The following is a 15311-nucleotide window of genomic DNA, read 5'->3' on the forward strand; positions in this document are numbered from 1 at the left end:
TCTTTCAATAGAAGGGGCTCCCAGTCCTTTCGTCCCTTTCGGTCCTTCACCTCCTCAGGAAACCCCAATCAGGACCGCTCTTCCTCACAAGGAGACCGGAGGAAGCCCTCTTTCAGGCCTCCCCCGCGCTGGAGAGCAAAGAGCCACCCCTCAAAACCATCTGGATCTCGGGGCCATAGATTTGCTAATAAATGACGGGTCACCCCCACCTGGAAATCCTTCCAGGGTGGGAGGCCGACTTCTTCTGTTCTCGGAAGTTTGGCTATCTGTAGTCGACGATGCCTGGGTCAGGGAGATCGTCACTTCGGGCTACAAGATAGAATTTTCTTCTCCCCCAGGAAGACGTTTCCTGCTCTCTCGTCCTCCCAAGCAGTCCTCTCATCTCCCAGGGCTTCTCCAGGCCGTCGATTCACTCCTCGCCTCAGGAGTCGTAGTTCCGGTTCCTTATCACGACTGGTTTTCAGGTTTTTACTCGAACCTGTTCCTGGTCCTAAAGAAGGACAGCTCTCTCCGTCCAATTTTGGATCTCAAGCGGTTAAACCGCCATCTCAGGATTCGACACTTCAGGATGGAATCACTACGCTCGGTGGTCGCGTCCATGGAACCAGGAGAGTTCCTGTGTTCCGTGGACATTCGGGATGCGTACCTCCACGTTCCGATTTGCGTACAGCATACGAGGTTTCTCCGGTTTGCGATACAAGAACATCACTACCAGTTCACAGCTCTCCCCTTCGGGCTGGCCTCTGCTCCCAGGGTCTTTACGAAGGTCATGGCAGCCGTCATGGCCATTCTACGTTCAAAGGGGATTCTGGTAATCTCTTACCTCGACGACCTTTTGATCAAGGGTTCGTCCCGTCGGGATTGCAGCCAGAGCCTCCAGCTTACTCTGGACACGCTCATTCGCCTCGGTTGGATAATCAACTACCAGAAGTCATCCTTGATCCCGACCCAACGCTTGGAATTCCTGGGCATGGAATTCGACACCTCTCAGGCTCAAGTCTTCCTCCCCAAGGAGAAGTTCTTTTCTCTTCGGCGGGGTGTCAGAGCGCTAAAGGGTCCGAACCCGCTGTCCCTCCACCTCGCCATGAGGGTTCTGGGGAAAATGGTCGCTTCAATGGAAGCGGTTCCCTATGCTCAGTTCCACTCTCGTCCCCTCCAGCTGGCCCTTCTAGCCGCCTGGGACAAGAATCCGCTTTCCCTGGACCGTCCGTTTCGCCTTTCTTCCAAGGTGAAACAGTCCCTCTCTTGGTGGACGCTGTCCACCTCCATTCTGCGCGGGAGGTCATTTCTCCCTCCCCGCTGGCAGGTCATCACCACCGACGCCAGTCTCCAGGGTTGGGGAGCGGTCTTTCTCCACCTCACGGCCCAGGGCCGCTGGACTGTTCAAGAGGCACGTCTTCCTATCAACCTCTTGGAACTCCGAGCCAGCTTCCTAGCCCTCGTCCGCTGGCAGTCCCTCCTCTCGTGAAAGCCGGTCCGAGTTCAGTCAGACAACGCCACAGCTGTGGCTTACATAAACAACCAGGGAGGGACTCGCAGCAGTCAAGTCATGACGGAAGTGGCAAAGATTCTGCGTTGGGCAGAGAGCCACGTTCCCTTTCTCTCAGCCGTCCACATCCCAGGGGTGGACAGTTGGGAAGCCGACTTTCTAAGTCGCCAAGGCATCGTGGCGGGCGAGTGGTCTCTCCTTCCCTCAAACTTCAGCCAGATTTGTCAGCGGTGGGGTGTCCCAGACGTCGACTTAATGGCCCCCCGGGCGAACCACAAGGTTCCCCAGAACGTTTCCAGATCTCGGGATCCGATGGCCGTCGGTTGCGACGCTCTCATGATCTCGTGGGCCCAGTTCCAGATGCCCTATCTGTTCCCACCCCTCCCCTTGATCCTGAGAATTGTCAAAAAGATCAAGTCGGAAGGGGTCCCTGTGCTCTTGGTAGCTCCAGATTGGCCTCGCAGGGCTTGGTACGCGGAACTGGTGAACATGCTATCGGACGTTCCATGGAGGCTACCAGATTTAACGGATCTTCTTTCGCAGGGGCCCCTCTTCCACCCGAATTCTCGGTCTCTGAATTTAATGGTATGGCCGTTGAGGCCGCGGTCCTGAAGGACGCGGGTCTTTCTCACAGCGTCATCCAGACTATGATAAGGGCGAGGAAACCGACTTCCTCGCGTATCTACCACAGATGTTGGAAGGCCTTTTTCCGTTGGTGCGAGGTCAACGGTCTGTTTCCTATGACTTTTTCCCTTCCATCCCTTCTCAGTTTTCTTCAAGCAGGTCTCGATTCGGGTCTTTCCCTTAGCACCTTGAAGGGTCAGATTTCCGCTCTGTCCATCCTTTTTCAAAGAGACATAGCCTCCCTCCCTCCCTCAGGTGAGGACCTTTTATTCAGGGGGTCTCGCATATAGCTCCCCCTTATCATCCTCCTGTCGAGCCTTGGGATCTCAACCTCGTCTTAGACGCCCTCCAGCGGGCGCCTTTTGAACCTATGCAGGACATTTCCTTCTCGCTTCGATCGTGGAAAGTGGCCGCCTTGGTCGCCATCACCTCGATTAGGAGAGTCTCGGAACTGGCAGCGTTGTCCTGTCGCTCTCCCTTTCTAGTCCTACACCAGGACACAGGTTTCTCACCGGCTGACCAAACTTTATTTTTTGGCAGAATATCCCGCCCTAGGGACTGCTTTTGGACGTCCCATGGTTACCGGTGTCCCCCAATGAAGCGAGAAAGAAAGAGGGATTTTTGGGTCTTACAGTAAAATCTTTCTTGGAGCCTTCTTGGAGCCTTCATTGGGGGACAGAGCACCCTCCCTTGAAGTTGTACCGTGTTGGCTAATGTGCCGTTGTTGTGGGTTGGTACATACCGTATTTTTCGGACTACAAGACGCACTTTTTCCCCCCGTAAAAAGGGGGGAAAATAGGGAGTGCGTCTAATAGTCGTAATGCAGGCTTACCGGCAGTGGTGTGCTGGCTGCGGCAGAGGTGCAGCGGCAGAGGTGCGGTATGGCGTGCGCAGGCTCCCTTCTGCTGGTGAGGTGACACAGCGGCCTGGAATGCAATGTGAGCAGCAGGGCCGGGTTGATCACTGGTTTATCGGTGGCGGCGGCCATCTTCCCGAGGCCGCGCATGCGCAGATGGAGTGTTCTGCTTCACGGGGCTTCAGGAAAATGGCCGTGCGTGCGCACATGGAGATCGTGGTGGCCATTTTCCTGAAGCAGAGTTCGCAGATTTAGATCTCGGCTTCAGGAAAATGGCCGCTGCGATCTCCATCTGCGCACGCGTGGCCTCCCGCGGCCATTTTCCTGAAGCCCCGTGAAGCAGAGCACTCCATCTGCGCACGCGTGGCCTCGGGAAGATGGCCGCCGCCACCGATTAACCCGGCTCTGCTGCTCACATTGCATACCGGGCCACTGCGTCACCTCACATGTGGATGGGACCCTGCTCACGCCATGCCGCACCTCTGCCGCCGCACCTCTGCCGTCGCCACACCACTTCTGCAACCCCCCCATGGACACCAGGCCGTGGCGTCGCCCACTTAAGCAGGAAGGGACCTTGCTCAGGTGCACGCCACACCGCATCACCCTACCTCTGCCAACACCATGCCTCCTGTGACCCTGCTCTGCCACCGCCAGCCCTCAGGTAAGATACTGTAAATTCGGACAATAAGACGGACCCCCATCTTATAAAAAATCTTTTTTTCTGCAATTTTCACACCAAATTTGGGGTGCGCCTTTTGGTCCGGTGCGTCTTATAGTACGAAAAATACGGTAGGTTGAGTTTTATATTACCTGTTCCTACTACTGCTTTTGCACCAACTGAGTTGCCTGGTGCCTGTCGGAGGGTGTATACTGCCGGGGAGGAGCTACTTCTTCTTTATTTGCATACTGTCAGCCTCCTAGCTACAGCAGCATACACCTATGGTTACCTGTGTCCCCCAATGAAGGCTCCAAGAAAGAGATTTTATGGTAAGAACCAAAAATCCCTCTTTATACGTTATTTGTGTACATGGCTTTCTATAGATGTGCTGATGTTTTCTTATGATTTGGCAGAAACTGCACGACAGAATGACTGGGATGGGATTATTGCATGTCACCAACGCAAATTATCCTGTACTACCTGGAATTATGTTCGAACTACAATGGGGGCTCACAAGCTGCAGCCCCCAAATCTCATAAATGTTGAAACAAAAGACATACATGCCACTGTAAGTATGGTTCATTTTAGTGGTATTTAGATTGATGTAATAGGATTTAAGAATTGGTAAAAACATCATCCCTTAACACCTTGAGCCATAATGGCACAACACGTCATACTGTTAAGGGGCAGTCAGTAATGTGGCAAGCACAGGAGTTAAGCCAGCCTTATTATGTTTCAGTGACAGGAGGCGAGACTAATCTGTCATTTATCTTGTTAGGCTGCTATGTTCTCATGTCTAGTAATCACCCGCTAGAACCGATCCAGCAGCAATCCGTTGACAAGAGTTGTTCAAACACAGCTGTTTTTGTCCAGCTAAAAAAAACTGATATCAACTTTTTCTTTTTCTTTTTTTAACATTGAAGTCTATGGAAAACAGAACTGCTAAATGGCCATCCTTTTCCTTCCATTTGAAACTCGACCAGTAAACAAAAAACTGATCCTTTCCATTTGAAAGGAAAATAGATGGCTATATAACCGCTTAGTGACCACAATACATCTGCTTACTGACCTGAGATGTAAGAGAATGGCATCTCTCAAGGGGTGAAAACCCAGCAGCTGCCAGCTTGCTGCATCAGCCACGATCAGTATTGGGACCAACTGTCCATTTCAACCCTCTTTAACTCCATCGGCACCCTGAGATCATGATTTTATGGTCCTGATGGTTGCCATGGCAAATCAGCCATATAATGGCCTTAGAGTCTGCGGTTATAGTGGCCTGTTCAGAAGTTGGCAACATTTAGGTGTAAAAAAATCTAATTTTTCTCTCCTGACATGCCACTTTGCATTAATTCTTGAATAGTATCTGAAGGGTTCATAATCTACCTGAATATGTTGATGGGTGCTGTTTTTAAAATACCACTTTTGAGCGTTTTCCTATATATACAGTTACTAGCTATTGAACCCGTTCTACGCCCGGGTGGCGAGCATTTATATTGGTATATGGTCTCCATCCTGGTATGTGCTGCTCCCATCCTGTCATGCGCTGCTCCATCCTGCGCCCCCATCCTGTCATGTGCTGCTCCACCGTGTCATGTGCTGCTCCATCCTGCATCCCCATCCTGTCATGTGCTGCTCCACCGTGTCATGTGCTGAGTGCGGGCGGCTGTGCTGAGTGCGGGCGGCTGTGCTGAGTGCGGGCGGCTGTGCTGAGTGCGGGCGGCTGTGCTGAGTGCGGGCGGCTGTGCTGAGTGCGGGCGGCTGTGCTGAGTGCGGGCGGCTGTGCTGAGTGCGGGCGGCTGTGCGTGGCTGTGCTGGGTGCGGCGGCTGTCGCCACCTGATTCATTTCCGCTGCCATTTTCTTGGTCCTGCTCCCGGAATCGGCGCCTGCGCAGTCCGTGCTTTCCGGCGCCATTTTCTTGAAGACACACTGCAATGTGTCTTCAAGAAAATGGCGCCGGAAAGCGCGGACTGCGCAGGCGCCGATTCCGGGAGCAGGACCAAGAAAATGGTGGCGGAAATGAATCAGGTGGTGTAAGTAACCAATAGCACAGGCACATGGCACAGCAATTTGTTACTTGCGCTACCTCATTCATTTCCGGCGCCATTTTCTGTGTCCTCCTGGTGCCGGAATCGGCGCCTGCGCAGTCCGCGCTTTCGGCACCATTTTATTGAAGACACACTGCAATGCGTCTTCAATAAAATGGCGCCGGAAAGCGCGGACTGCGCAGGCGCCGATTCCGGGAGCAGGGGGACATTCATGGCCCGGAATCGCGTCGGTGGAACGGGACAGGTAAGTATACTCACCCTCCACCTCCTGGCTCGTCCCTGCTTCTCCGTTGGAGATCGCGGTGTGCGTTCAGCGCTTACGCATACCGCGATCTCCTGGGAGCGTCGCTCTGTGGGGTCCAGACTGCGCTTGCACTTGCGCAGTCTATAAAGGCTTCGGACAGAGTGACGCTCCCAGCGCTATATTATAGATATGAAAAAGTTTGGGCACCCCTATTAATCTTAAGCTTAATGTTTTATAAAAATTGGGTTTTTTTGCAACAGCGATTTCAGTTTCATATATCTAATAACTGTTGGACACAGTAATGTTTCTGCCTTGAAATGAGGTTTATTGTACTAACAGAAAATGTGCAATCTGCATTCAAACAAAATTTGACAGGTGCATAAGTATGGGCACCTCACCAGAAAAGTGACATTAATATTTAGTAGATCCTCCTTTTGCAATAATAACAGCCTCTAGTCGCTTCCTGTAGCTTTTAATGAGTTCCTGGATCCTGGATGAAGGTATTTTTGACCATTCCTCTTTACAAAACAATTCCAGTTCAGTTAAGTTTGATGTGAAAAAAATAAAAAAAATATAAAAGTTTAAATCACCCCCCTTTCGCCCCATTCAAAATAAATCAATAAAAAAATCAAACCTACACATATTTGGTATCGCCGCGTTCTGAATCGCCCGATCTATCAATAAAAAAAAGGATTAACCTGATCGCTAAACGGTGTAGCGAGAAAAAAATGTGAAACGCCAGAATTATGTTTTTTTTGGTCGCCACGCCATTGCATTAAAATGCAATAATGGATGTCCTCATGAACTGGAGCCTTGGAAAAGTTCCCACGCTCGAGTTCATATGAGGACATCCAGCAGAGGGCGCCTCACCGCAACTCAAGGTAAGTACAGATCACCCAGCTTTCCTTTCAGTACCCGGGGTTTACAGGCACGAGCGAGTGCTTTAGCACAGCTCCTGGCTGTAAAATGATTTAACACCTTCACATGGATTTACTTCGTGGGACGTGACAGATCATCTGAAGGTATGTATATTGTTGGTTTATTATTTTGCAGAGCTAGGGTCTTCAGGTGGATTGAGAGAGCAATAAAATATTAAAACAAACTGTGTGTTTCTTTCATTAAAATACTTATTAATAATGTGTGTGTGTTTTTTTTTATCCCTTTCATACAATTGGATTAATAATGGATAGGTGTCATAATTGACGCCTCTCCATTATTAATCTGGCTTAATGTCACCTTACAATAGCAAGGTGACATTAACCCTTCATTACCCCATATCCCACCGCTACACGGGAGTGAAAAGAGAGTGGCCAAGTGCCAGAATTGGCGCATCTTCCAGATGTGCCTTTTCTGGGGTGGCTGGGGGCAGATGTTTTTAGCCAGGGGGGGCCAATAACCATGGACCCTCTCTAGGCTATTAATATCTGCCCTCAGTCACTGGCTTTACCACTCTAACGGAGAAAATTGCGCGGGAGCCCACGCCAATTTTTTCCGCCATTTAACCCTTTATTTTAGCAGCTACAGCGCCCAAATTTTGCACATACACACTACTAACATTAGTAGTGTGAAATATGCAAAAAAAAGGGATATGAGATGGTTTACTGTATGTAAACCATGTCTTATATCATGTCGGGTTTGTGAAGGAGAAATGAAAAGCCGGCAATTGAATTACCGGCTTTTCACTAACACCGCTGCGTATTTCTCGCAAGTCACACGCATGCTCCGTGTGGAATCCGTATTTTTCTCGCCCCCATAGACTTTCATTGGCGATTTTTTTTTTTTTGCGCAATACGGTGACAAACGCAGCACGCTGCGATTTTCTATGGCCGTACAAGACCGTATATTACGGATGCGTAATATACGGCAGATAGGAGCTGAGCCATAGAGCATCATTGGGCCGTGTGTTATGTGTATTTTACGGACGTAGTTTATGCGCTCATACGTCCGTAAAACTCGCTAGTGTGAGGCCGGCCTTAGTCACACAGGAAGTCTGGACTTTTATGACCAAGCTCTATTTTTCAAATCTGACCTTATAGCTCAGTTGTAATAACTTTGTAATCCTTCAACATATCAAGGATTCTGAAAGTAATTTTTTTTTTTACTGCACATTGTACTTTGTTAATACATTACTGTCGATGTTTTACATTTAGTTCTGAAAATGTTAGGAATTTGATGACAAACTAACAATTTTTTTTTCAATTTTTATACCCTTAAAACAGATTGTCAAAGTTAAAGGGGAATCTGTCAGCAGGTTTTGCTGCCCCATCTGAGAGCAGCATCATGTGGGGACAGAGACCCTGATTCCAGCTATGTCACTATTTTTGGTTGCAGCAGTTTTGATTAAAAACTGTTCTACAGCAGAGCACAAAGTCTCTCTGAGCAAAGTGGCTTTTTTTTCACCCTCTTGCTCTTTGCCCCATTCTAAACCTGCTCGATTGTAATGCTGCTCCAGGATTTATATAACAACTCTGAGCCATTTGTCATGAGCAGAGTTTCTTCTTCTTACCCTCATGCGTGCCTCGGATTGCAGCCTGAAACATGTGGTGGCAGCCATATTGGATGACTTCTCGGAGAAGCCCTTGTGTGACTGCCATAAAATGGTATATTAGCAGTAAAGGGCAGGTCATATTTTCCCTGTCATCACATGCGCGTTTGCTATGTGATTGTACGGTGCCGACGGGCTGCTATTACAAATGTAGCCGAACAGTGACCCCCTAGGCTGCCATGTATGGAAACCTATTAGATCCTGCCAGTCGCAGACCCTGCTTGTCTTTTCTACCCTTAGACAAGAATTCACTGCAAGACTCATATTTTGCAGTGTATTATGCAGGTGTTGAAGTCGATTAATGGTCAAGTCCTCCTAGGTGACCGAGAGAATGGTCAAACTAAATTTATAAGCAATTAAAAATGTTTTTTTTTGCATTAAGTCAGGTAGGTTTAATAAGATAATCACATTATCCTGCTCAGGGAACATAATTAAATATAATGCAAGTAAGGATTGCACAAAAAAGCAACTCAAGCAACTCGGTCACCAAAATGATGAAAATGTCAAGTTAAAAAATGTTAATACATGAAGACAATGGAAAAGAAAACGTGTCCTGCAAAAACAAATAGTTAACTGGCTGTTTATATAGAAAAGTAAAGTAATTGTTTCTGAAATAATGAAATGAATTAAGGAAAAAAAGCTTTTACCCAGACCGTACATACAGCTGTGTGTGTGACGCTTCTAAGGAAATGCTTCCTAGGGCTCTCCATATCGGAGGGTTAGGAAACTGTCTAATGCCTCTCCATTTGCATCAGAGTCCGTGGTTGTCCGCAGTTGCTGCCCTCCACCTCCAGTTGGTTTTCTTCACTATTGAATGAAGAATTAGGCAGTCATGGATTTCTCTTATTGCTTGGAGCTTACGTATCTTCTTGTTACTTTGCAGGCTGTAGAAATCACAAGCTGTGGCAATTTTGTAGTGATTGGATTGTCTGCTGGTAACGTGGATGTATATAACATCCAGTCTGCAATTCACAGAGGCTGTTATGGGAAAGAAAAAGGCAAGTTCTCCTTTGTGCATGCTTTTATGTTCTATCTGTACCATATATACCATTTATTTACAAAATGCATGAAAAAAGTGTGAGGAGATAGTTGCAGTGTTTTATTGTGTTGCTCGGAAGTATGCTTGTGGGCCCCAAAAATAAATAAATTCTGATCACAACTAGTGATAAGCGAGTGTACTCGTTGCTCGGGTTTTCCCAAGCACGCTCGGGTGGTCTCCGAGTATTTGTTAGTGGTCGGAGATTTAGATTTTTGTCAACGCAGCTGCATGATTTACGGCTGCTAGCCAGCCTGAGTACATGTGGGCGTTGCCTGGTTGCTAGGGAAATCCCCACATGTATTCGGCCTGTCTAGTAGCCGCAAATCATGCAGCAGCGTTAACAAAAACTAAATCCCCAAGCACTAACAAATACTTGGAGACCACCCGAGCAACGAATATACTCTCTCATCACTAGTCACAACGTCTGTGATCCTATCCCACATTCAGGCTGTGTGCACACGTAGCAGATTTTTCGCGTTGTTTTAGTGCACATGAAAAAAACGCATCGCGGTAAAAAACGCAGCATGTTCATTAATTTTGTGGATTTTTTTGCGGATTTCCCACTATATTATTGCATTGGGAACCTCCGGAAAAATCCGCAAAAAAAAAACCGCGAGAAAAACGCATGCAGATTTCTTGCAGAAAATTTCCAGTTTTGCTCAGGAAATTTCTGCAAGAAATTCTGAACTTGCGCACATAGCCTCACACTCCTGATTTATTTTAGTATATTCTGATTTTATTTATAACTAGTAAAAGCCTGCGCCAGCATTTTGTATGTCAAGTTTGGACTATTGGTGTCACCACGAGGAGTTATGACGGTCTCCTGATGTAGCTGCCCAGACTAGCTCGCTCTGTTTTGTACGTCTTGGTGATTGCATTTGTGCCTGCGGTCATTAAAATGATGAAATGTGAACATGATGTGCATTTACACTGAAGAGTTATCGTGCACGAGCGCTCCTAGGAACTGTCGCTTCAGGATTAATGTTGCAGCGTATACAGGCTGCTTTTCTGCTGCACAACAGATAATCGTTCTCAGCAGAAGATCGACTTGTTAAAGCATCTTGCGTTGCCAAGAACAATGGCTGCCTGCAAGCACAGAAGGATCTATTACCTACCATTCTGTGCATATCAGGACTGTGCTCTGTATGTGTAAACAGGTTTATAAAACAAACACACACACATACCCCCGATTAGGCCCCTTTCACACTAGCGTCGTGCACTACACATCGCTATGCGTTGTTTTGCAGAAAAAACGCATCCTGCAAAAGTGCTTGCAGGATGCTTTTTTTCTCCATAGACTAGCATTAGCGACGCATTGCCACACGTTGCAACCGTCGTGGGACGGTTGCATCGGACCGTCGGCACAAAAAAAGTTACATGTAACTTTTTTTGTGCGTCCTTGGCGTTTTTTCTGACCGCGCATGTGCGGCCGGAACTCCGCCCCCGCCTCCCTGCACATCACAATGGGGCAGCGGATGCGATGTAAAACTGCATCCGCTGCCCCCGTTGTGCGGCGGTTTCACTGCTAGCGTCGGTGCGCCGCAACGTCGCATAGCGACGTGCGGTGCACGACGCTAGTGTGAAAGTAGCCTTAGCCTATAAATTGCTGGTCGGCTGTCATTTAGTGCTGCTGCTTGTTGTCTAAGGGCAGCTTTAATCTTGGTATCTGTTGTTAAATGCTGCAGATATGGCACTGATAAATGAAACTTGTTGGAGTCTTCTAACAGCTTCAGGGTAGGTGCACACGTTCAGGAGTTTTTGCGTTTTTTTCGCGTTTTTATAGCGAAAAAACGCAAAAAATCCTGTTTTTTCGCTATAAAAACGCGAAAAAAACCGCTTACATATGCCTCCCATTATTTTCTGTGTATTCCGTATATCTTGTGCAAATGTTGCATTTTTTTCCGCGAAAAAATCGCATCGCAGAAAAAAAGCAACATGTTCATTAATTTGCGGAATCGCAGGGATTCCGCACACATAGGAATGCATTGATCTGCTTACTTCCCGCATGTGGCTATGCCCACCATGCGGGAAGTAAGCAGATCATGTGCGGTTGGTACCCAGGGTGGAGGAGAGGAGACTTTCCTCCACGGACTGGGCACCATATAATTGGTAAAAAAAAAAAAAGAATTAAAATAAAAAATAGTGATACACTCACATTCTGATGGCCACAGAGTCTTCCCGCCTCTCATCGGTGCACGCGCCCGCTTCCGTTCCCATGGATGCTTTGTGTGAAGGACCTGCGATGACTTTGCAGTCATGTGACCGTGACATCGCGGTCATGTGACCGTGACGTCATCGCAGGTCCTACACACAAAGCAACAGCTGAGGAGATTGGGGGCCATCAGAGGGTGAGTATAACCTTTTTTTTTTTATTATTATTATTATTATTATTTTTAACATATCTTTTTACTATTGATGCTGCATCTATAGTAAAAAGTTGGTCACACTTGTCACGCACTATGTTTGACAAGTGTGACCAACCTGTCAATCAGTTTTCCAAGCGAAGCTACAGATCGCTTGGAAAACTTTAGCATTCTGCAAGCTAATTACGCTTGCAAAATGCAAAAAAAAAAACGCGGGGAAAAAACGCGAAAAAAAGCATACGGATTTCTTGCAGAAAATTTCCGGTTTTCTTCAGGAAATTTCTGCAAGAAATCCTGACGTGTGCACATACCCTCAATGTGGAGACACGCTTATCTGATCGAAGTGGGGTCAGAGATGCTGCCAATATTGGGTTGTTACATGGGTTATTTGACCCGGTAAAATCTTTTTACTAATCGCTGATAATCTTGACAAAAAAAAGAGTATAAGTTACTTTAGCAATCCCATACCGCTTCCTCTGCTGATGCTGTCCTGGGCCCCTTGCTGGTCTGTTTACCAGTGTTCATTCATGATGTGACCTGTCAACACTGCCGCTCACCGCTGTACGGTCACAAGACTTGGCAACGACATTACTGGAGCCACACCAACAGAGGCTAGCGGGGACAAGGAAGCATCAAGTGCTGGGGGATTGGAAAAGTGATTGTTATGTTTGTTTTATACCATTTCACTTCTGTAATCCATGTAATGGCCTTTTTTTTTTTTTTTTAACTAATTGGCACAACTGCATCCATATCCCAGGTGATAAGGAATGTACTTTGTATGTTTTTCAGCTCATGATGGCGCTGTCAGAGGGGTTGTAGTTGATGGTTTAAACCAGATGACTATTACCGTGGGCAGTGACAAACTCATAAAATTTTGGAAGTTCAAGTCTAAACAGTTAATGCACACAATAGATCTTATGGTCTCCCCTACATCCATCCTACTCCATAGGGAGAGGTAAGTTACCGTATGTATCAGATGTTCCTCCTTCTGGATTGTATCATTTATTTTTACTTTCTGTAAGTGTATTATGTTGGATTTTGTGTGATTCTTCCCCCCCAACCCCTTTAAAAATGCTATAATGCATATGTTTCTTATGGACTAATGATGAATAAATGCTTATCACTTACAGTGGTATGTTAGCAGTTGCCCTGGATGACTTCAGCATTAATGCTTTTGATATTGAAACTTGTAAACTGGTGCGAAGGTTCCCTGGACACAACGGAAAGATAAATGATATGGTGAGGACAGTTGCATCACTTTGCATTTACCGTGGACAAAAACTTTAAACTTTTTTTAAATAAATATCTCTCTCTCTCTCTCTCTCTCTCTCTCTCTCTCTCTCTCTCTCTCTCTCTCTCTCTCTCTCTCTCTCTCTCTCTCTCTCTCTCTCTCTCTGTGTGTGTGTGTATATCTGATATATAAAGCTGAATGTGTGTGTATGTATGTCCGGGATTGGCATCTGAACCGTCGCAGCTACAGCCACAAAATTTTGCACAGTCACACGTCTGGATCCCGAGAGCGTCATAGGCTATGTTGTGAGGTGAAATTTTAACCCCGCGCTTTCCAATTCACCAAACAATTTTGCCCCTATCTACATAATGGGGAAAAAGTGAAAGGAAAAGTGTTGGAGGCGTCGCAGCTACAGGCACAAAATTTTGCACAGTCACACATCTGGACCCTGAGAGCGTCAAAGCTATGTTGTGAGGTGAAATTTTAACCCCGCGCTTTCCAATTCACCAAACAATTTTGCCCCTATCTACATAATGGGGAAAAAATGAAAGGAAAAGTGTTGGAGGCAAATTAACAGCTGCCAGATGTGAACAAGGGGGACTTAAAGAATGAGAGCGATGGCGCCAAAGAGTATATACTGTACAGTTGCTAAGGTGGGGCCCCGACATGGGATAATCACCACACCACCACGGGGATATGAACACACACACAAAATGCGCCACACACTACCACGTGCTCGAACACATATATCACCCTCAGCGCACATTTCACCACACATACACCAACCTCACCACATAAAAGTTGAAACACAAAAGTCGCCGCTCAAAACTCGCCACGCGCAAAACTCTCCACACGTGCAAAACTCACCTCATGGAAAACTCGCCACACGCAAAACTTGCACACGCTGAAAAATTGCCACATGCACAAAAGTTGCAACACATGCAAAAGTTGCCTCACACAAAACGTGCACATACTCAAAAGGCACCACACATAAAACTCGCCACGCGCAAAACTCGCCATGCGCAAAACTTGCTGCACACAACTTGCTACACTAACCTGTCACATGCAACTCGACACACAAAAAGTTGCTACACGCATGTCGCCACACAAAACTCATCTCACAAAATTCGCTATATGCATGTCGCCACATGCAACTCAACACACACAACTTGACACACGAAACTCGCCCTAAAACACACACAAGTCTGGTATTATCCTTCAAAAATAAAAATCTGATTAACTACAAGAGCAACAAATGTACCATATAGGAATCCGGCAGCTGTCAGTCACATGACCAGTCTATTATGTGTATGTGTGAGCTAATATATACTGCTGATTTATCAGGCTGCCAATTTAGCTTACAAATACTGAGGTAAAAATACTGACCAAATAACGTGTGAACGAGGTCTAATACAGGAGGAGATGACATACAGATATATACTATATACAGGAGGAGATGACACACAGGTATATACTATTTACAGGGGAGATGACACACAGGTATATACTATATGCAGGAGGAGATGACACACAGATATATACTATATACAGGAGAGATGACACACAGGTATATACTATATAGAGGAGGAGATGACATACAGGTACATACTACATACAGCAGGAGATGACATACAGGTATATACTATATACAGGAGGAGATGACACACAGATATATACTATATATAGGTGAGATGACACACAGGTATATACTATATATAGGAGGAGATGACATACAGGTATATACTATATACAGGGGAGATGACACACATCAGGTATATACTATATACAGGGGAGATGACATACAGGTATATACTATATACAGGAGATGACATACAGGTGTATACTATATATAAGGGAGATGACAAACATGTATATACTGAGGTGAAAATGAGAGGTGTGAGGTGAAAATGAAAAGGTGTGAGTGCAAAATGAGAGGAGTGAGGGAAAATAGTGGAGTGATCGGAAAATGACAGATGTGAGGTCGAAATGACAAGTGTTAGGGGGAATGAGAGGAGTGAGGGGGAAAATGAGAGGTGTGAGGGGGAAAATGAAAGATGTGATGGGGAAAATGAGAGGCGTGATGGGAAAATAAGAGAAGTGAGGTGCTATAACTAACCACAGATATTTACTATGCCCAGGCAACGCCGGGCTCTTCAGCTAGCTTAGATTTACAATCTCCATGCTTTTCTCATGGTCAACTTTATGTGGCCTGTTCA

At 46.5% G+C, this 15311-nt stretch overlaps 1 protein-coding gene across 1 annotated transcript in view; it reads left to right on the forward strand.

Moving 5' to 3' along the window:
• The window catches only part of WDR36 (WD repeat domain 36), a 55540-nt gene that overhangs the window by 22400 nt on the left and 17829 nt on the right, over positions 1 to 15311 (forward strand). Inside the window, exons 12-15 of the mRNA XM_077290259.1 lie at positions 4041 to 4195; positions 9346 to 9460; positions 12654 to 12819; positions 12995 to 13103. Coding sequence (XP_077146374.1) covers positions 4041 to 4195; positions 9346 to 9460; positions 12654 to 12819; positions 12995 to 13103 — 545 coding nt within the window. The remainder of the gene's footprint in view (positions 1 to 4040; positions 4196 to 9345; positions 9461 to 12653; positions 12820 to 12994; positions 13104 to 15311) is intronic.

This window comes from Ranitomeya variabilis, chromosome 1 (genome assembly GCF_051348905.1).
Source record: "Ranitomeya variabilis isolate aRanVar5 chromosome 1, aRanVar5.hap1, whole genome shotgun sequence".
NCBI classification, from domain to species: domain Eukaryota; kingdom Metazoa; phylum Chordata; class Amphibia; order Anura; family Dendrobatidae; genus Ranitomeya; species Ranitomeya variabilis.